The 23,124-nt window shown below is 48.7% G+C and overlaps 1 protein-coding gene across 1 annotated transcript in view; it reads left to right on the forward strand.

Annotated features, from left to right (window-relative positions):
• Nucleotides 1-23,124, forward strand: part of PRKCB (protein kinase C beta) — a 232,598-nt gene that overhangs the window by 113,507 nt on the left and 95,967 nt on the right. The window contains exons 4-5 of the mRNA XM_044980600.1: nt 19,959-20,070; nt 22,160-22,288. Coding sequence (XP_044836535.1) covers nt 19,959-20,070; nt 22,160-22,288 — 241 coding nt within the window. The remainder of the gene's footprint in view (nt 1-19,958; nt 20,071-22,159; nt 22,289-23,124) is intronic.

The raw sequence follows: 23,124 nt of genomic DNA on the forward strand, positions 1-23,124 counted from the left end.
CAGCTGTGTAATTGGTAGGTCACATTTTGCTTGATTGATCCTGTGTTGTGGGTATCAGTGGGATTGAACAGACGTACCAGAGAGCAGACAGTCTGAGTAAATTGTCATTTCCAAATAGAAGAGCTTATTCCAGACATCTGAATAAATGGATGGAGAAATGTTGATTACAGTGGATAGTCAAGGGACTAGCATGTGCAGCTTGTTCTAGAGCTGTGTTTTGTAAATGCTGCATATTCAGAATTTTGCCTGTAAAACAACAAAACTTGTTGAAGGGCATTGCTTAGTCCATGGGTTTACGGCTGTTCTGGTCCTCTGGCTTATACTGAGGTGATGCATAGGTTAAATTCTCAGAATGGAGACAGGTAACTAGTGGTGTTCCCCAAGGGTCAGTCCTAGGACCAATCCTATTCAACTTATTCATAAATGATCTGGAGAAAGGGGTAAACAGTGAGGTGGCAAAGTTTGCAGATGATACTAAACTGCTCAAGATAGTTAAGACCAAAGCAGACTGTGAAGAACTTCAAAAAGATCTCACAAAACTAAATGATTGGGCAACAAAATGGCAAATGAAATTTAATGTGGATAAATGTAAAGTAATGCACATTGGAAAAAATAACCCCAACTAAACATACAATATGATGGGGGCTAATTTAGCTACAACAAATCAGGAAAAAGATCTTGGAGTCATCGTGGATAGTTCTCTGAAGATGTCCACGTAGTGTGCAGAGGCGGTCAAAAAAGCAAACAGGATGTTAGGAATCATTAAAAAGGGGCTAGAGAATAAGATGCAGAATATATTATTGCCCTTATATAAATCCATGGTACGCCCACATCTCGAATACGGCGTACAGATGTGGTGTCCTCACCTCAAAAAAGATATACTGGCACTAGAAAAGGTTCAGAGATGGGCAACTAAAATGATTAGGGGTTTGGAACAGGTCCCATATGAGGAGAGATTAGAGGCTAGGACTTTTCAGCTTGGAAAAGAGGAGACTAAGGGGGGATATGACAGAGGTATATAAAATCATGAGTGATGTAGAGAAAGTGGATAAGGAAAAGTTATTTACTTATTCCCATAATACAAGAACTAGGGGTCACCAAATGAAATTAATAGGCAGCAGGTTTAAAACAAATACAAGGAAGTTCTTCTTCACGCAGCGCACAGTCAACTTGTGGCACTCCTTACCTGAGGAGGTTGTGAAGGCCAGGACTATAACAGGGTTTAAAAGAGAACTGGATAAATTCATGGTGGTTAAATCCATTAATGGCTATTAGCCAGGATGGGTAAGGAATGGTGTCCCTAGCCTCTGTTTGTCAGAGGGTGGAGATGGATGGCAGGAGAGAGATCACTTGATCATTACCTGTTAGGTTCACTCTCTCTGGGGCACCTGCCATTGGCCACTGTTGGTAGACAGGATACTGGGTTAGATGGACCTTTGGGCCGACCCAGTATGGCCGTTCTTATGATGCGGTATGACGATTAATGCACCAAGAGTCCGGAAAAGACAGAGGAGAAGAAGCTATTGGGTCATCTAGTCCCAGATAACACTCAGGTCTGTTCTCTAGAGCATGTAGCTAGTTTGGGGCCTGATCCCACTCTCACTGAAAGCACTTGAGGCCCCTCTTCTGTACAACTGCCGTTACTCTGCAGATCTTTGGGGGATTTTTTTTGCTATTCGGAATTAGCTCTGATGTTCAGGTTAGCCTTTTTATTGTTGAAGTTCATCCTTTTGTGTCCAGCTATATCCTGAAACCTTATTAATAATAATTTCCCCTAAAGCACCTGGCAAGATTTCCCTTAATATTTTTCTTAGAGTATGTTTTCAGGCCTCTTCCCATTATGCCTCTGTAGTACACATTGGACTTACTTTCAGATAGCCCTGGGGAAACTTCCTCATGTCCTATAGTAAAGAAACTAAGATGCACAAGTCTTGATTTTTAAATCCTTTTGATGCATTTAATTAGGTACGGAAAGTACACTGCTTCTGTGCTGTGGGATTGTGGTGGTATTATGCTGCAAAGTCATTATGAAATTCATTTTTAAAATGTTCTTCCTACGAGCTGTGTTAATTCTTCAAAAGATATAATTTAAAGCTTTCTCTATGACACACACAAAGTACTGTGTGCATAATTTCAAAGAAAACCTCTGCAGCTGTTTTGCAGAGTCCAGCAATTTCAAAAGTTCAAAAGATTAAAATCTTGCAGACCGTCAATACGCTTTGGAATTGTGCTTGCTTCCTCTGAGCCAATTACTAGGGGTGGGCAGCCTGCAGGAAAAGGACAAATATGATCCCTGTCGTGAGGGATGAAGCACTATAAGCTTGTGGCTGACCTGCTTTAATAATTGAAGTTTTTTCCAATGGTTCTTCTATGTCTTTAATATGTAACTTTGTGTTAATATAAACCAGGGTTAAATGTTGGCACCTAAATTCCACTGATTTCAATGAGACTTGGGGACTTCTAAAATTTTATCCTAGATGATTTAACCAAAAAAAAAAAGTCAGAGGTTGGCAGCTTGACAAGTTGTGAGCCAGGGTTTAATTTTTGCACAGTATTAAAACATTAGCTTTTAAGCAAGTCTCTGCCACTTGCTGAAGAGGTGCATGTCAGTGGTGCTCTGTAGAAGGGGTGAATACAAATGAGCTGGCGTTGCGCAGAATATTACAGAACAGCCTTGGTCCCTGGGTAACACGATCGTGAGTCATGAGATCTGGTCTCCAGCTAGGCCCAGCAGGTGCAGTGTTCTTGTTGCTGGGAGGTGGGGGAAGGGATGACTTGTCCAGTGCTGTGTCTCAGTATATCCATACCGTCCTGATGGCGCACACATGTGCGAGGTCTGCGGGGATAGGAACAGTTTGCAGAGATGACGACAGGTCATTCCCTTTTACCTGGGTAGCCATAAGGTTGCCATTGTACCGTTATAAGCTTGTGCTTTTCAACCTTGCTCCAACTCTCCTCTTCCCAAATCAGATCACTGCTTGGCTCCTTATGGCTTCAATTGATGTCCTGAATCAGTCTCTCTCCTGAATGAGAAGGTGACTGCCACCTTCCCTTTTGCCACTGGCATCATCGCTGCATCCCCTGTTTGCTGTAGGGCAGGGCCGCCCAGATGGGGAGGCAAGTGGGACAATTTTCCCCAGGCCCCGCAGAGGTCCCCGTGAGTTTTTTGGGGCCCCTGGAGCGGGGTCCTTCACTCACTCCGGGGGCCCCAGAAAACTCTTGCGGGGCCCGGGCCCCCGGATCTTCTTTCACTCCGGGTCTTTGGCGGCGGGGGGTCCTTCCGCTCCGGGACCCACCACCGAAGTGCCCTGAAGACCCACGGTGGGGGGTCCTTCTGCCCCGGGACCCGCCACCGAAGTGCTGGGTCTTCGGCGGCAATTTGGTGGCAGGGTCCCCCGCTGCGGGTCTTCGGGGCACTTCGGCGGTGGGTCCCGGAGCGGAAGGCCCCCCTGCCGCCGAATTACCGCCGAAGCGGGGGCCCCCCACCGCCGAAGACCCCAGACCCCCTGAATCCTCTGGGCAGCCCTGCTGTAGGGTGCCCAGCCAAACCTACTGTGGCTGTGTGAATGGTTGGGAGGGCATTAAATACAGTGGAGAAGATCCTCACCCCATAGATGGGCCATTTTCATCCCATAATGCAGCCAATCATCTTTGAAATGTGGTTCTTGAGCAGCGTGGGGCTGTTGGCTGAAGCAACCTCCTCCCCTCCCCTTTTACTATCACATTTTAATGTACTGATTTGTATCAAATTTAGCCAATGACGCATCCAACTCAGCACAGAATCTGGCGGTGTAAATACAGTAACTAATAAAGAAGAATCATTGTTACAGGATGCCAACGTCTAGCCCTCAGATGAGGAGGAAGATTCACAATGTATATTTAAGTGACTTATAAATAAATGAGACTTTTGCAGCCAGGGAGTCATCCTTTTTGAAAGGAGAGCATGTAAGTAACAAACTCTACCCAATTATGGATTCACTGTCAGACTAGAAGTGTTCCAACATCCTGTCCTCGGGGTAAATCCTGACAGGTAGATTTCAGTTTGATCAAAATACAGGAGCAGGGGAATAGAATTGAACAGCTGAATCTGGCTTCGAAAGCCAACTGCTCCTTGTTTTGGTTGGAGAGGGCTAGTGACCTTGCAGAGAGGGTAGTGTGAAAGCCAGTGCCTACTGTGTATGTACTGAGTCATGGCGCCCACAGTCTCCTCGGATGGATCTGGGCTTCTATAAGCAAGGCCTTCCCATCATGAAGAGAACTTGTTTGTGTTCCTCTTCCAAGGACACAATCGCTAAGGGAGGTTTGAGATACTTGTAAGGTGAATTGGTGCTGTCTGGCCCTGACCCTATTGAAGACAATGGCATAACTCCCATTGGTTGCAGTAGTGTGGGCTTGGGACCTAAGGAACTGTAACCAGCCATCCTGGAGTCCTTCTGTGTCCAGTCTCAGTGAGTGTTCCTGTCGAGCAGAACCAGAGTCGATTGCCTATATTTGGGGGAGGGGAGAGCGAGTGCCTTGTCGCTAAGGAAGGTACGAAGGAAAACATCTAACTGTGGGCAATGGGGACCTGGTGCCTTCTGCCTGTGTGCGGCTGGTTTCTGCGTGACCTTTTCAGGGACCAGGTTGTTGGGCGATCCCTGCCTAGGGGAGTGTGAGCTGTAAGGATGTCCGTCCCCTTCTCCTCCCCTGCGTCCACACAAGCCTGACACTGTTGTGGTGAGGAGAACAGACACTGTTCAAGTCCATCCCTGACGCTAGGATTCCCCCAGAGGAGCCATTGCCAACCTTCTCTCCCAGGCAGTAGAGCTGGGGGTGGGTGGGGAGACCAAGTGCATGTGGCAGAGATCCAGGCCCAGCCAGAATCCTCCTAGGAACCTTCCCTGCTGCACCGGCTCTACTCAGTCACCTGGTGACTGAGCTTTAGAGCCACAGTCAAGCTTCTGACCTAGATCTGCTCATGCAGCTGAGTTTCTGAGGCCCCAGTCCTGCCGTTGTGTTCCGGCAGGCAGGCCGGCCTTCATGCCCATGCAGAGCTCTGCATCACTAGCCCCAAGTGTTCCAAACATGGGGAGTCAGGCCCCCAAAATAATGAGAGGGGCATAAAAATCTTGAGACTTTTAAATTTGAGGTTCTGGTTTCTGAGCCAGCAGGGTGCCCCACGGGCATATTTTCAAGCTTTCCTCTGCAATGGTGAGGCTAGCACTTTAAAAATGAAATCCAAGATTCCAGGAGCAGGGACTTTACAAAAACAAAACAAAACACGAGCTATGGCAAGACTCTTGAGAAAACTTCACGGGTTGGCAGTGGGACTCCATGCAGGCCTAGGGCTCTGCCGAGACAGATCAGGCTTGGGGCTGGTAAAATAACACCTCCCTTCAGTGTCTAGGGTGACCAGATGTCCTGATTTTATAGGGACAGTCCCAATTTTGGGGTCTTTTTCTTATATAGGCTCCTATTACCCCCCACCCCCCGTCCCTATTTTGTCACATTTGCTGTCTGGTCACCCTATTAGTGTGCCAGCTCAGACTTACGTTGAGAGTCTCCCCTCATTCTGAGCAGGCCCTGCTGCTAGCCAGAGGCCTCTGATCGTGCCTAAAGACGCCATGTGAAGCTCAATCTTTTTATTAGCTGCAGCGGCTCATTTTTTAATTTACAGTATTTACCCTCCGGAGCTGCTGGCAGGAGCTCCTTTCCGGCTGCTGCTGCTTCAGAAATATATTTTTTTTAATGTCTATTTGACCATGCTAAAAATGTCCCTTATGTAAATAGCTGCCGTAGGTGTGTGCCAGCTGTGTGCCTGGCTCGCGGGGTCTTCAGCACAGCTTCTCAGCACCAGCTTATTAAAAGCTTAAGCTGAAGCATTAATTACTGTCTGCAGCAGGCCGCGGCTTAGAGCCGCAGTGCCTTCCTTTGTTACCAAAGCAGTTCCAGAGGTTGGTCTCTTTGCAGGAAGGAATTTAAATGAGATAAAAAGATAATGCCTTGTTTCCAAGCATCTACTGGTAATGTGGAAGTCAACAGCCTCTTGAGGCTTGCGGTGTGCGAGGTTCATGGTCCATGCAAAAGATGAGCAATTATTCTCCTATTTACACTGTCACTGACTCTGACAAGTCTCTCCTGCCGTTCTGAAAATGTGTAATGGCCTTTGAGGGCAGTGTTCTGGAATGTTGCAGATTGCAGTGCTGTGCTTTGAATCCCATCACAGGCCCAGAGGCACTTCTTAGAGGAGGATCGCTTCTGTGTTTTTCGCCAAGATCTCCGAGTACTTCCAGGCTCTGTTCATAGCATTGCAGGACTTACAGATGGGAAAGACCTATTGGACCATCCATTGTATTTCTATGTCCATGCAGAATTGTTCCCTGTTGGTCGCTCTCTTTTGTTCCATCCACTTTTATTTCCGTTGTGAGCTCCATTGGGGAAGCTACTGCACATCCTACAACTTACTGTCAGGAAGCTTTTCCTGAGACTGAGCTTAAATATTCTTTCTTAAAATTCCTCCCTTGTGCTCCTAGTTATTAGAACTCTCATCCTTTATCGAGCCGTTCCTTCTAGCTGCTTCCTTCTCTATCAGCCATCTCCTGAACTCTCTGCTCAGTCCTTCGCTGTTGGAATGCTGTCTTGCAGTTCCATGCAGTGGGCCCATGGGAGCCAGACAGGCCATTATTGTTTCAAATGATGAGGGTTTTTTTTCTATCTATTCTTTTATTTATTTAGTTGCCTGATTACGTAAATGTAACCTGGGCCAAAACAGAATTCTTACGTTATTTTTGTGCTGCCCTGGTGTCTGAGAACTGAGCCCCTAAAGCTTTTAATGGTGCCCGGCTGGCATTCTCTCACTTGTAAGAAAACTGAAGATATTCTTATTGATAAACTACTAGCTTTGCTGTGCAGACTGCACTTGAGGGTGGATAGCAGAGGGCCATTTGACGGGCCCAATAAAGGGCTCCAGACTGAGACCAGAGTAACTCAGCTAATCTGGCTAAAACAGTAGCTACTCTGGATTTTCCCCTGTATGACTGAGATTAGAAGCTGGCCCATGAACTGTGTTAAAATGATCCTGTGTTCACAAAATTTCAATCTTGCACAATATTTCCGGTGCAGTCACTTCCAAATGATTGTTTCCAAATGCATGTTCCTGTCCCAGCCCTAAGGTCTCAGGTATGTTGCTCCTTGTCATGTTACTCACTGATGTTTCAGAGTTTTTTTCGCCCCTGTCACTAACTCTGAGACAGAAGGCTGGCATGCTGCCAGGTAGTTGTGTGGCTCCTCTAATTGCCAGCTGCCTCGCATTGCAGCTTCTCATCTGGCTGCTCGCACCCCGCCCAGTACAGCGAGGATGTTTGCCATTGTGAAACACACATTCCAGCTTAGAACATAAGAGCGGCCATACTGGGTGAGACCAAAGGTCCACCAAGCTTAGATCACTCCAGCTTGCATTGGGCCGGATTTGCGGCAGCTCTGGATCTAAAAGATCCAAGTCCCAACTGCAGTCATGCTAGAAGTCTCTGCAATGTCAGCCCCTTGGTGCATGTCTCAGTCCTACTGAAAAGAGCAGCTTTTTCTTTAAGGGCACCTCCCATTATTTTTGATTACTCTTACTTAGGAGGCATCTGTTGCCATGACATCGTGGCTCAATTTGCATAATTAGACCAAGGAAATATTTCTGAAAACTGGCAACAAAATGTCGCTACCACAGCACCTAGTCAAACTTCCTCCAAAGAGACCCAACCCAGGGATAACTAACCAGGAGACCCATTGTCCCAAGGATTCCTGCAGCCACAGTTTAGATACCCTGGCTGTAGCGGATGGAGGGGGGTGTCAGATTACTGGGCCCTAGAAGATTTAGGGCTGTAATGAATTACCCAGGAGTTTGAACAACACCTCTAAGGGGATTGGCAGCCCATGGAGCATGGATGAATGTGTCCTTGGTCTGCCCTATGTGAAGAGGTCTAGAAAATCTGTGTGGTGCTGAAGGGAAGAACCAAGTAAAGTAGGTTATGGTGGAGGTGACTGAGACAGATCTTACCACACTTCTCCATACCCTCGGGGGTGGGAGTGGAACACAATCTCTTGGTCCATTGGAGAACATGGCAACCTGGTGATCTGGGGTAGAGATCAGTTCCAGGAAAACCCCCAACTTGCAAACTGCTTTGCCAATGTGCAGACTCCAGGTTTTTGCATGAGGGGTGAGCACAGCCCCTGAACTTGCTCCTCAGTTTCACGTGGAATATTTGGATCTAAATATCTCACTGGAGGAAACTTGCTGCCTTTGCTGATTCGGGTGAAGCCAGTACAGCTTCTGGCCAGGGGTTTTCCCACGGAGCTCCACTGAGTCGATAAGGCGGCAGTGTGTGTGTCTCTTTCATGGTCACCAATGTTCACTAAAAAGACATTTTAGCTTTTGAATCTAGTCATCACCTGCTGGCTCATGACCAGATTGTATCCGTTAGCGTCCTGGCAAGTCGAGACGAAAAGTGTCTGATCAATAAGCAAGAGCATGAACCTTCCCAAGTCGGAACTTGCGCCTTTCCTTGAAATGAAAATAGGGTTGTTCTGAAGGTCTGATATTGCCGTTGGGGAGACCAGACTGCAGATGTTACAGAACATCTAGGGTCTTGCAGTCTGGAAAATAAATGGAAGACTGAGGTGTCCCTCTAGACATTCCTGTATCCCTCCCCCCCCCGCACACACTGCCACCCCGCATCTCCTGCCCCTTCATTTCTCAGCACACTGCTTCAGTCTCCCTGACTGTGCGGATATGTGGGGGCTGGTCAGATTTCTCTTCCTGGTTTATATGAGGCAAATCTCAGTGGTTTGAGTATTGGCCTGCTAAACCCAGGGTTGTGAGTTCAGTCCTTGAGGGGGCCATTTAGGGATTGGTCCTGCTCTGAGTAGGGGGTTGGACTAGATGATCTCTTGAGGTCCCTTCCAACCCTAATAATCTATGATTCTATGAAATCTTTTGCAATCCTGATTAAGTCTCTCCATCACTTTATCCGCAGTGGTCTAGTCAAAGTTTAAATCTCTCAAACAGCGACTGATCAACAAAAATAGACCCTTGAAGGAATACTTCAGATGCCCTTCAAATATGTAGTGCAAAATCAGCAGAGGCTCTTTCTGGCTTCCTTTGAAGTGATAGTGTCAGGGCTGGGTTGTGGGCGGCCGGCCCAGCGGCCCGAGCACACGTCAGGGGCTGGAGAAGTGGGTCAGTCCGGGGTTGGGAACCCGGGGCTAGAGTCAGGAGGTGAGGAGCCAGGCATTGGTGCTGGGAGGTAAGGCCAAGGCCAGGAACCAGAAATCAGAAGCAGGGGACAAAGCTGAGTCAGAAACCAGGTACTGGAGCCAGGAGGTAAAGCCGATGTCAGGAATCAGGGATTGGAAGCAGGGTCTGTAGCAGCAGCTAGCTGGGGATCCACCTAGTTGCATAGACAAATTCCCTGTATCCTCCCCAGGCTTAAATACATCACTACCTCGATATAACGCGACCCGATATAACACAAATTCAGATATAACGTGGTAAAGCAGTGCTCCAAACATGGCAATGTTTCATTCTGAAAGCATTGAAATGAAATGTTTCAGCTTCTGCAGAACTTTTTTCAACACAATTTGGGGAGCCCAACATGAGTTCCATGCATGGCTTGGTGTTGCCGACTCTGCATTTTCCAGCAAGAAGGGTTTCAGCTGGAAACCGTCACCCAGCTCTGTATAAATTGGTTTTGGTTGTGGCGGATTTGCAGCACGCTCGCCTAAACGCAGTAGAAGAAGTTGGTAGTTTTAGTTGTTGTGAGCAGCGGGCACTAAGGAGCGACTGACGTGTAGTGAGATACGGAGTTAGTCGCCATTCTAATCTGGTGATGACTAGAGAGTGTCACCTGTTGGTTGGCTAGAGTGAAATGAGTTGACAATGAGAGTCTAGCTTCTGCTAGGCAGATGTCAGCACACAAACCATCACCGCAACACATTCCTCTGGGATGCTTAGCACAGGCCAAGGACTGAATGTACCATGGAGGCAAATTCTCCTTCCCCCCAGGGTGGGTCCTTCTTTGCCAGGTTTGGGGTCACATTGGTGCAGCAGCATGGGGCAGCTTTCCCTGCCATTGCTCCCACTGTGTGTGTGTAAATACACCTTGTGTTCCTGCTGTGGGTTTTCAATTGCACTAAGTGCTGTTCCTTTTGCAGTTTGTGCCATCTGCAGTTTTATCACTGAAATGCCATCACTTTTCCCACCATAAATTCCTCCTCCAGTGGGAATTCAGCCTTCATTTGTGAGCTAAATTGAAAGCCATCCAGTTCTGTATAGTTGTTTTTTTATGAATGACTGAAGCTTTTGTTTGCCTGAGCAGATCAATCTGTCTCCAGGAAGGAATGTGGAATTCAGAGAGAAATGGCCGTTTCTCACATGTGGTCCCAGAGTGGTATCAGCCTCCTTAGGCCAGGATTTGACAGGGAAACATTTTGCTGTTCCCCTGCCCTTCTATGAGCTCTGTCAGTTTGCTATGGTCTTTCTACTTCCCAGTGGGTGCATCAGCAGAATTGTTTCCGTGCTCCTATTCCTAATGATGGTCCAAGGGTCTGAGCTGAGGGGTGTGGGTCTGGATGTGGGGGGAGGAAAGTGACACTCCTCGGACGTGTTCGGTGGTGCTCCTGCTCTTTGGCTGGAGAAGGAAGCAGGTGCTACCCAACCTCCAGCAGAACAAGTCCTAGGAAAGTCGGTGTGGGGCATTTATGCTCCCTCATTCAGGAATAACCTGGAGGGAGAGTTTGCCTTCTGTGAATTATTCTGTTACTTAGGCGATTAAGCCGAAGATGCAGCTAAGGAAAGCACAGCAATCCTTGCTTATCTGTATGCTACATTGAACTTCAGTGACAGGCCGGCTTTGCTCACAGCCTCCCCTCTGCCCCCCTGCTGCCAAGGAGATCAAGAGCATAACATTAGAGACATAAAAAATTATGATGGGTGGCATCAGACCAGATCAGGCTAAATGCTAGTGGGAAAGAAGCTGTGACAAGGAGGGAGCCCACCAGATGTTCTTTGCCGCCAATAGCACTGGCACCTCAGAATAAAGGAGGAAAACCTCTTCTCCTTCTGTGGCAAGAGGTGCTCGTTCCCTGCCACAGCTGCTGTGACAGCGGACCTGTCCCCTGCAGAGAGGAGCCTAGCTCTCAGGTAGGATTTCCTTGCCTTTTTGAGAATGTAGAAACAGAACTGGGAGTGAAGCCATGCAAATGACACTGGCGATTGCAGCCTGAGATTTTTAAATGTCGCGAGATAGCCAAGAGAAATGATTTCCTTGCATTGATAAAGCCAGGGTAATTCAGCTGAATAAATACGGCAAATCCTCCATTTCTGACTCTTCCAGACCCTGTTTGTTTTTCCGGCCTAGAGAGTTAGGGCTTTCATGGATGAGGGGGATTTGATCATGCCAGAAGGATTTTTTGTTTGTTTGTTTGGGTACAACTTTTCCCCTCCATTTTTTCTGGAGCAAGTGAAAATCAGATGTGCAGTAGGGAATCCAGGAAGTAAGGGGAGAGATTCAGCAAAGCAGACATCCATCGCTTCTCTGAAATTACTGCGAGGGCGATATGTTATGCACATACTCTCCTGTCTCTCAAACCAGGGCCAGGAAAACTCCCAGGCCAACTCTGAGTAGTGTTGATCGATATTATCTTGATTGATAGTAACTTCCTCCACTTGATTATAAATTGATCGGTAGTAACTTCCTCCACTGAGGACTCTGCCTTGTTGTATTAGGTGCAAATGGCTTAGCAAGTTTGCAATACGTTACCCCTACCCCAACTAGTCTCTTCTTTGATTCAGGCCTGAAGATAGAAGCCTTCAAAATAACCTGTTTGAAGATGACCTACCTGAATCTATAGCGTAACTGACCCTAATCATCTAGAAATGGAAAAGGTGGGTAGAGTGCCAGGGGCTGATTCTCCGAGAATTGTGCTGGTTTACACCAGTGGAACTCTGCTGACTGCAAGAGCGAATTGAATTATAGACGCTTCAAGAAACTGGTTTAAGTTCTGCTCTCCAGGACTTCTGCTTCCAATCTGTCCCTGTGTGACAATATCATCCCCCTCGGTGAGCTGCTCCTGGGGAGGGGGACAGCAACTCTGTTTGCCATCAATTTTCCTTCATGTCATTACCTTGAGCAGGATAATGAAGGTGGGGGGTCGCCCTCCATGGAACAGTCAGAGCTTTGGCCTACAGAGCATAGGACACAGCCATCTGTCCAGAGACTCCGTGTTTCTGCACTGCCTCCTAATCACCTTGCCACCACCACCCCCCATGACAGCTTGGTTCCACAGGTGAGTTGGGGAACACATTGAAATGGCTGGAGCCTTTCCTGGAGGGAGGCACCCAAAGAGTAGGGGTGAGGAGCTGCACTTCTACCACTAGCCCCCTGATTTGGGGAGTCCCAGAAGGATCGTTTTGTCTCCAGTCCTTCTCAACATCTAGCTGCAGCCACTAGAGCTGGTAAGATGACACAGACTCTAGTGTTGCAATATGCAGATGAGACACACGGATCTACCCGTCCTTAACAATATATGACCAAACCACTGTCCCCCAGCTGGACCAGTGTTCAAATGACATCAGCTCATGGAAGAAGAGCAGCTGGTTGAAGGTGAACCTAAGCAAGATGGAGGTGATGCAGGTGGCAGATGGAAAGACCCACAACTGGTCAATTCAGTCCATAGTTTAGAAAATTCCTGGATTTCTCCCTAGCATGGAGCATGACATCTCCGGTTGGCTGGGAGACTCCATCCCATCCTGGAGGAGGATGAACTGGCCTGGGCTATTAATGCCCCTGTCATCTCCCCTTGGGCAGTGGAATATACCTAGGCATGAAGCAGTCCGTCCTCTGCTCCGACTAGTGCAGAATGCTGCAGCTCATCTCCTTGCCGCCATGAGCACATCACACCACTCTTTGCTCTGTATACTGGTTTCTAGTAGAACATCAAGTCAAGGTCTCGGTCCTTATGCAACAGTTTGGGTGAGGATGCCTCAGACTGCCTCCGCCTCTGGGACGAGGACCCAGGACAACTCCACTCTTCCAACCCAGGGGAGCTGCTCACTGCAAGGGGAAAGCTCGTCTCTGCAGGAGACAAAGCTGCCCTGGGGCCAGGGAAGTGGACTCCCCCAGGAGGTAAGGACCATCCCACACCTCCCACCTTCCCCTCCACGTGCCAGGCGCACTGCTCCAACCCGCTAATGTACACCCAGAGCACAGTGGCCACAGAATATGTAACTTTTCAAAAATAGGGACGATCATCCTAGATACAACTTCTCCATGGAGAGGGGAAGAGAGACCACGAAAGGAAAGAACTCCAGGTGTCAGTCATATCACTTAATGCACTCGAGTGTCATGGTGCCAGGGCCATATAAGAACCTGAGTGGAATAAATGAGCTGTCCTGTGAACTGCAGCAGCCCACCCGATGAAACCACCTCATGGAGCTTTGCAGAGGCCTCGGCACATGCTGTTGTCATGTCAGGGAAACCCAGCGGGGCCAAGTGGGAGAACGGCCATCTCTCACCCCGCCCCAGGGCGGGAGCCCAACAGAGCTCTCGCCAGTGGGCTTCTCTGGGGAAGTGGGTAACACTCTGTCTTCGTCTGTGCTAGGTGCTGCAGTGCCAGCCCAAGGGCCACACCAAGTAGGGGCCTTTGGAGGTTACCGTAGTACAAAGGAGGTGGCATCCCTTCGGCCTGTCCCCCGCCTAGATACCGTCGCCGTCCAGCTCTGGCCAGGGATTCTGGTCACTGCAGGCGGCTGCTGTTCCTGTGGGAAAGACGGGGATTGGGAAAGCACCACCTATTTTCAGGTTTCAAAAGGAGAGTGGTGTGAGTGCTGGGGGCGGGGGGAGCCGACTCTATTAAACGTCAGTGTGCTGTCCTCTGCCCCTGGGTCTTAGTATCTGTGTCCCAGGCTACCCCTGCTCAGGGCTTTAGTCTGTGTCGGTGATGCTCTGTGGATGAGGTGTGCCGTGTGTACCCGTTGTGTTCTGCTGGCTGGTCTAGAAGAGGCCTCCTTTCCTCAGGGAGGCTGACGGTAGTTTTTAATCTTCTCAAGTGTCTGTCTTTTCTGACAGCGTCACGGGAGCCAGTCTAATCCCAGCACAACCCTGTAAAGCAACCTGGCAATGACTCTCTCCAGCGTCTGTACCATAGCAAGGGCTGAATGCTTGATGGCAGGCTCCTCAGAATAAGGAGGGAGTAGCCCAAATCCCCGCTGTTGGCTGTGAGGGGCGTGTGTGTGTTATATGGAGGGAGGGTGGGGTTGTGACATCTCCTTGCATGTGAGCATTCCCTTCAGTAGCAATTGTACTTTGCTGATCTGACTCTTCCAATGCAGCGTGCACAGCGAGTTTCCTTCTTCTCCTCGGATTGTACTCTTCCAGCAAGCCTCTTGGAAATAACCTCTGCAAGACTCCTGCTCTCCCTGCAGTTCGTTCTGGTGAAACGATCTGTGTCTGAGCTTTCTGTACTGAACACGGACAATGAAGAGCAGGGCCCATGGCTCCTTAGACGCTGAATGCCCCCACACTGCCGGTGCTCGGTAAATGATAGATTTCAGGTTCTTCGGTTGGAGAACTTGATCCTGTTGTTGTCAGCTGTCTGCGTTCCATCGCTGAGATTGACATCCGGATTCCCAGGCGCTGACCCATCAGCCTGATATAGACAGCTGTCTGAATCAGTCCCTGCACGGTGCCAACACGGGTACATTGGAATGAACCAGAAATAAAGAGATCCTCCTTGTGCAGGCCAAAGCTGATTAGAGCGATTATTTTGAGCTTCCGCACAAATAGAGCTGAGATTAGAAAAATCAAATACGGGTCACTTTTAAGGACTTCCATGCAGGGGAAAGTTGTATCTGACTAAATCCATAAGCTTCCTTACACAGTAAATGGATTTTTCAGGGTGTTCATTTTTTCTTCTCACCATTGTGGTGAGAAATGGCTTGTGTTTACCCATTCGTATTCATAGACTTTATGGCCAGAAGGGACCAACTGGTCTGACCTGTACAATGCAGACCACATAATTTCACCTAGTTACTCTTGGAGGTAGCCTGTGCTTCTTCGTAGCCTGTTTCCTCCTCTTCTTTCGTCCAGCAGCGCCACCCTGAATTCTGACTCAGGGGCATGCGGCATTCTCCAATTGGCTAGGTAATGCTGCAGGTGCAGCATGGCCGCTACACGGCAGCACCAGTAGTGACTTGGTGAGCCGCAGGGAGCGAGAGAGACTTGAGCACACGCATCGCGAAGGAGCTGCCAACTAGATTGGTTTTGTTTAACTTTCCAGTCACTAAGTTTTCACAAGTCTGAAAGTTTCTGCTTTCCCTCTTTTGTGCGAAAATCAGAGTTTGACTTTTCTCTGAAATCTCTGCGATGTCTCATTGCCTCTCCTGGGAGCGCAGGAGCTTTTCAGAAGTACACTATTACTTAATGAACTAGCTTTCCTGGTGTATGGAGGTTTCCAGGAGACAGGTTAATTGTTGTTAACCCTCATCCTCCCAGGCTTCCTATTATCCAGATGACAAGCCCAGCTATTAAAAGGAAGTGTCTTTTGTTCTAAATCTAAAATATGTTTTTTTAGGGTGATGTATGAGACCTCTTCAGTTTTCAAATGCAATTAAATTTGCTGAAGCAGACATTCAGTATCTTGCACTTAAGCAGACTGAATTAAGTGCAGTTCAGTTATTGCCCATCTCTAAATTAATTTAAATTAATTTAAGGAGCATGTACTGTTACAGACTGGGGACTGAATGGCTAGGCAGCAGTTCTGCAGAAAAGGACCTAGGGGTTACAGTGGACGAGAAGCTGGATATGAGTCAACAGTGTGCCCTTGTTGCCAAGAAGGCTAACGGCATTTTGGGCTGTATAAGTAGGGGCATTGCCAGCAGATCGAGGGACGTGATCATTCCCCTCTATTCGACATTGGTGAGGCCTCATCTGGAATACTGTGTCCAATTTTGGGCCCCACACTACAAGGAGGATGTGGAAAAATTGGAAAGCCCAGCAGAGGGCAACAAAAATGATTAGGGGGCTGGAGCACATGGCTTATGAGGAGAGGCTGAGGGAACTGGGATTGTTTAGTCTGCAGAAGAGAAGAATGAGGGGGGATTTGATAGCTGCTTTCAACTACCTGAAGGGGGGTTCCAAAGAGGATGGATCTAGACTGTTCTTGGTGGTACCTGATGACACAACAAGGAGTAATGGTCTCAAGTTGCAGTGGGGGAGGTTTAGACTGGGTATTAGGAAAAACTTTTTCACTAGGAGGGTGGTGAAGCACTGGAATGGGTTCCCTAGGAAGGTGGTGGAATCTCCTTCCTTAGAGGTTTTTAAGGTCAGGCTTGACAAAGCCCTGGCTGGGATGATTTAGTTGGGGATTGGTCCTGCTTTCAGCAGGGGGTTGGACTAGATACCTCCTGAGGTCCCTTCCCACCCTGATAGTCTATGATTGTACTGTGTTGACAGCTATGCTTAGCTGAGCCAGGTAGGTGATTCTCAACTCCATGCTTTCTCTTATATGTTTATTTTAAGTTACAATTTACAGAAAAGGGATGGCTCTTTCTTTCAGGACACCTTGCCCATCCATTAGAAATATGGTCAGCTCAAAAGACTGAGCCAAGAGCAACTCACTCCCAAGCCAGCAAACAATTAACCAATAATTAAATCAGCTCTGTCTTTCCAGGAATGCCAGTCCTTGCTGAGGCCCAGCCCCAAAAGTCCAGGAACCAGGTCTGGGAACATGCCCCTAAATGTTAACAGTATTTGGGTTGTTTCGGACCAGAGTGGGGTGTCGCTTCCAACCTGGAGGACCCCTCCTGGAGAACCCTGCTGAGATCTCCTCCTTATATACCCAGGCGACTCCAAATTCAGCTCTTCCAATGCTCCCCGCTGTTGATCACTGGGGGTGGCTGCCCAGTATTAGGCATCAATACAGATGCAGACAGCACTGAGGTGGGCAGAGGGAGGGTGTGTATTCATGTTGCTGGCGGCTGCTCAGCGTGTCCCAGACCCTGAGTCGCCCAGCCAGTCCCAGGTACGAGCAGAAGGCTCAGGGGCCTTGCACTGTCCCTGCCACATGCTGCTGGTGCTCCTGGCCTGGCCCTCTTCTCCCAGCGACAGCACGGCTGCCACGTGTCCAGGCCCCACTCAGGCCAGGCCTTGGGTGGGCTCCCCCTGCCAGGGAATCTCACCAACATGATCCTGAGCCTCCCTGAGGGTACTGGTACCACACGTTCCTTCCGTGAGCTCATTTGGGGGCGAGGGAGGCCAAGACGAACAGCCCAATCTAGTAGCAAATGTTTTCCTGCTCCGCTGCAAGCTAAGCCAGTAAGACATGCTTGCTGGGAGTTGCTTGTACAGGCTCAAGCAGCGTGGCGGAGACTGGGGGAGAACGCCACAGACCGCTAAAAGCAAACAGGAGCAGCTCGTTTTCTCAAAAGTCTCACTAGCTTAGCGGCCCGTGCATGCTTCCGTTTCGGATCAGAGCTGGGAGCTTTGGGCAACGTGCAGCAGTGTCAGGAAGACAACTGATGACCTTGTGACTGGGATTTGCCAGTTGTAGACCCCGTGTCCCCTCCCGCCCAGTCTTCCTTGGAGGGAAGCAGGGAAATGCTTCCGGGAAAACTCAACACATTGGACAAGCGAGGAGCACTGGTCGTGAAGTGCATCTCAGTGTGATGCAGTGAAGCCTCCAGCTCTGGAAACAACGCTACAGGAAAGAGTGATGCAAACCCCTGTTAAAGCCTATGGAAAGGGGGATGCCACTGATGGAGAATTCTCTTTACACTATAAAATGCTATAGGCTCCCAGCTGGGGAGGAACGACCTTGGAGCTCTGTATGATGCTATCCAACGTAACAGGCAGAGAAAAGAAACAGAACGACGGGGTGTCCTAGGGTATGGATCTGTCTTTGTCCTGCCCAACCCCAAAGTTGCCTGCAGTTGAGTTGATGCAGGAGAAGGGGCTGGGCTCCTCTCTGGGATTCCCTGCAAAGTTCCCAGTGGTGGGAAAATTATACCCCTTTGGGGTAGCTACATCCTCCCTTTGCCTCAACAGGGAGTCTAGGAGGCAGGTGTAGTTCCCAGCAAGATTTGACATAGGATCTAATTAGGATTTCTGAGAATTTTAACTCCGTGGGGTACCCTGAGCTTTGGCTATCAAAATGGCGTGTGAGGCTCTCGCTCTCACCGTAATAAAATTTAAAGCCAGAGTTTATAAATGGCTATTGAGTGACACTTCTCCAGGAGGGATTGCAGCTAAATAAAACTTACAAAGTGGGCTGGTTAATCAGGCTTCAATTACACAGGAGGATGCTGCAGAAAAAAAACCCTCCGTGCTGCCAGCGCTTGCTTTTTGTTTTCCATTTGCCATTGTTCTATTTTTGTTCTTGTCAACCTCTGTAATCATACAGGTTCCCCCACACAGCAGTAACACTGGTAGGGAAAGGGGTAATGGATACAGTGAGAAAACAAGGCACAACCATGACTGGATTGTACCCAATTCCTCACCCCAACGGGGGCAAAGACTGGCAATGGGCAATATTATGTGTGATGACTCAAGCTGGTTGGAAAAATTCCAGCAAAACATATTTTGTTGTTGGGATTTTCTGACTTTTGTTGAAATTGAAACATTTTGCAGGGCTGGTTCTATTTTGGTGAAGCTGCAGGGGAACCCAGGCAGGGCCATGACAAAACCCTGCCTGGTTTCTGCTAGCTCACGCACTTGGCTCCTCGGTAGTTCAGCTGCAGGATGGCCCTAGAGCTGGGTACACCAGCCATCCCGGGGTTGGGGAGCCTACCAGGCGGGCTGCCCCGGAGCCTGGGCTCTATTCCCCGGTTGGTGAGAATCTCAAAAGATTTTAGATTTCATTCCAAATTGGAACAAAACCAAACTTGGAAATGTCAGAAGCCAACGCAAAATGGAACGACAAGTGCTAATTGTGATTTACGCTGGACACTACTGTGTCTTCTGACTGGGCTGCTGTATTACTGTCCAACACTGTCAGAACCTCCTGCAGCAGCATCCCAACTGCTTTCAGTAATCACAGTATCTTAGGTTCACAGAGCGCATGGGGCTTAAGGTCAGAAAGGACCGTTAGATCGTTTAGTCTGACCTACTGTATGATACAAGCCAGAGAATGTCCCCATGTACCCCTGTTCTGAGTGCAATAATTTGTGTTTGGCCAACGTGTAATTTCCAGGAAGGCAAACAGCCTGGATCTGAAGCCAGCAAGAGATGGAGAATCCACCGCTTCCCTTGGCAGTTTGTTTGCAGGGTTAATTGTGCCTTATTTCTAGCTGGAATTTGTCTGGCTGGAATTCCCAGCTGTTGGTTCAAGCTCTGCCTGCCTCTGCTAGATGGAAGATCTCTTCCAGCACTGGAACTGGTGCCCAGAGTAAATGGGAGTCTCTTAGTTTGGGTGCTGGGAAAGCAGATAGTTGGCTTAAAAACCTCAAATCATTAGAAAGAATAGGATTTGTTTCTTCTTCTGAGTTACTTGATTCCCTAAGAGTAGACAGGCTGCTGGTTGGCTTCCGAGCATAAGGATGTTTATTGTGTGGTCTGAACATGGAGGGAGATCTGGAATATCTTTTGCCACCTTGCCAGTAATAGTTCACTAGGCCTAGTGAGTGCAGCATAAGAACCTGTATCCAGTAGAACAGGCTTTCTGCTGGCTCTCTGCCCAGGGGTGAATTTCACCCACCGGGCTTCCAGGTTAAGACCTAATACATCAAATAAGTTAATTTGTTGCTTTTAATGAAATGTGACTGGATCTTTATGGACCTGATCCAGCTCCCACTGAAATCAATGAGAGTTGGATGTGGCCTTGAAGCCTTGTCTCTGCAGAAGCCAAGTGGCACGTGAAATGCCAAGGGTGGGGGCTACGTGCTGATATTTGGTATAAGTCCATGATCTATCTTGGTCTCTCTCTTCTTTCCCTTTTAGGATCCAAGGAGCAAGCACAAATTTAAAATCCACACGTACTCCAGTCCCACCTTCTGTGACCACTGTGGCTCATTACTCTATGGACTCATTCACCAAGGGATGAAATGTGACAGTAAGTGAAGCTCTGTGCTACGGCCGCGGCTGATATAAAGGAGCAAGGCAAATCTCTGGTGGTCTGGGGCACATGCCAGGGAAGAACTCCTGACCACATTGAAGTCTAAGGGCAAAACTTCCATTGACTTCAATGGGGCTGGGATTTCACTTCATGTCTCAACCTGTCTCAATGCTCCAAGCAGGACTACAGTGTATCAGGGCACATTGTAGTAGACATGAGTTACTATGTGTGTTCTGTGATGCTTGCTGGGGAGGGGGCAGCCCCTGCCTCCGAGAGCTTGGGCTAGGGCTAGGTGGATGCACAGAGGGCACAGCAGAAAGGGGACTGTTAATCAGGGACTCTTACACATATTAGTCAGAGTCACTGGAGTTAAATTCCACCTTCCCCTTTCCCCACCTGACTCTTCAGTAAGCTCTGACGTGTGCAGGGGAGGGAGCTTTTCCCAGGTCCTGGTCAGAGAGCAGAGATCCAGGATATGCAGGCCAGCAGCACGATTGAAACTCCCGCCCTGCCTCTGACAATCATGCTCACGGAGTGTCACCCAGGTACCACCCAGTGGTCACACCTCACTGCTGGGACGGAAAGGGGGTCGGAATGACCCAGGGCTCTGGAAGGGGAAGAGCAGCGGAGGTCCCTGGTTGGGACCAGAAAAGATACATGGCCTAAATCTCTCTTGGTGGTCCAGCCTTATTGGCCTGTCCTTTTAAAGGCTCTCTGAAAAGGAGGCGAGAGATTTTTCCAGCATTTTCTTTCCTTCCTTGTTCCCTTTCCCCAACCTGTAGGAAGGCTGGTGTACAGTCCCCAAGGTAAAGATTATTTCCAGAGTTGGGTGGCTCAGGGGCTTTGTCATGGGCTAGGTGGCCTTTCAGCTCTTGGTCATGGGTTCAAATCCAGCTCACGCTGGCAGTTATCAGAGGCCCATATTATTTAATGGTGGTTCAGCCTCCGCCATGAAACAAGCTGTGAGGCTTTACGATTCCTGAGTGGGACGGGGATCTTTGGCCACTCATCACTCCCCTTTTCTGCCTCAATGGAGGCTGAACGCTTAATGAGCCAAAGAGACTGAGTTCCTGCCGGACTCTGATCCCTGCAGTGGAGGGATCATGTCGATCGTCCATTGATAGGGGACAGTGGGAAGAACTGCGGGGACATGTGCTTTTATGGAGCCAGAGGGAAAACCTGAGATGATTCCAAACCATATATTCAGAGACTGACTTCCTTCTATGCTGGCTTTTGGTGCCACCCTGTGGCTGTCCCATGGAGGTGACAAAATGCCCTATGATTTATGCAATTTCAACAGCCCCTTCTAGAAAGCATTTTCTCTGCTCCTGTGGGTGTCGAGGTACAATAGCTGGTGGAATTCAGCAGGGAGGAATGACAGACAGATCTTTTCATTGCTCAAATGCTAATTAAGTAAATGGCATTTCTGTTACAATGGGGATATGCAGTAACTAGCAGAACTGGTGATGAATACCGAACATCTGCTTTAATGGGAAACCTGTCCAGCCGCCAGGGGCCTGCACATGCCAATATTTATCTTGTGCCACGTCTCCCATCAATAGAGCAATTTGCTGATTGGTGCCGGCTCTGCTCATCAATTATCACTTCTAAAATGTCACCAACTAGACAGAATTTTTTTGCACAAATTCAACACACGTGCACGTCTCTCCCTTCCTGTTGACCACTGACAAATTCAGCCTAATGAGTCGTATTGCAAGCTGGGCATTGTGGGAGAAGTAATCCAATCAGCGGATAAAAGTCCCAACATGGTGGTTAAAGCTGGCACAAAAAGCACGACGATGTTTCTGGCCTTGATCCTGCAAGGAGGGGCATGCCATGCCGGTGGATCACTGCGCACATGCAGAGTCCCGCTGAAGCTACCCAGCGGGACTCCACGCAGCTCCAAAGGTCCGTAGGCAGAACGGGGCCTGTGTCAGTATTGGTACCGGATTCCCCCACAATCCTGCCCATCTCTTTTTTCACCCTGCTCTGTTCAGAACTTTCAGGCGTGCTGGGAGCTGACCGTGGGGAATGTAATCTTGTATCTCCCTGCTGTGGAGTAAGTGTTTGTTTTCCCTCTGTGCAGCCTGTATGATGAATGTCCACAAACGCTGTGTGATGAACGTCCCGAGCCTATGTGGAACGGACCACACTGAGCGCAGGGGACGGATATACATCAAGGCGGATATAGAAAAAGAAGTTCTCACCGTTGTAGGTAGGTTCATGGCTCTGCTGTGCAGATGCAGACTCCTCCAGTCCCTCACTATTGTAACTTTCTGACCTGGAAACTTGGCATAAATATCTCGTGTGCGCAAGTGCTTTCGTACGGCCGGAATGTGCTGGAGCTGCTCACGCCCATGCTACTGCCCATTAGTGGTAGAAATGTCCTCTTAATTTTCTGGCTAGACCACTGCCTCTTCTTCCTGAGCCAACCTATTTAAACTGGCAGCTCCAAGCCTCCCCACCCCATCTTCTGGGTCCTGCTTTTGTCTTTCAGACTTAGACTGCAGGCTCTTTGGGGCAGGGATCGGTATGTTTGTGCAGCACCGAACACAATGGGGCGCGGGCCTCTAAGCACTAACACAAAGCAAATAATAAGTCTTCTGGTGCACTTGCTGCTTCCCAGGGCCAACGGTAACATGCCAGGCCAATCCGTTAAAGCAGGTGGGTGCTGGATCCTCCAAGCCATGCAGGTTCATTGCAGGCTGGCTCCGCAATCAGTAGATGGGGCATATGTGATCAGCTAATACTGTACATAGGGGAAACTCAGGGAGGGAGCATCTCCAGGAAGAAACATGATGCACCAGAGCCCCCTCGTGGTGTCTTGCATGCAGGACATGTGCAAATGCAGAAGGTGAGAGAGAGAAGAAGGGCATTTGGGCTCTGGAGAGGGTTATTTTCTGCCTCCATAAATACACTGGTGGAGACTCCATTTCTGCTAGCAGAACCCAGCCAAGCGTTTGTAAGGGATCTTGATTCCTCTGTGTATGTTAACTGCAGGAGAGACCAACTGCTGAAGACTAGACGTCTTTAGATCCGGCAGAGAGAGGA

This window comes from Mauremys mutica, chromosome 11 (assembly GCF_020497125.1).
Source record: "Mauremys mutica isolate MM-2020 ecotype Southern chromosome 11, ASM2049712v1, whole genome shotgun sequence".
In the NCBI taxonomy this organism is placed as follows: domain Eukaryota; kingdom Metazoa; phylum Chordata; order Testudines; family Geoemydidae; genus Mauremys; species Mauremys mutica.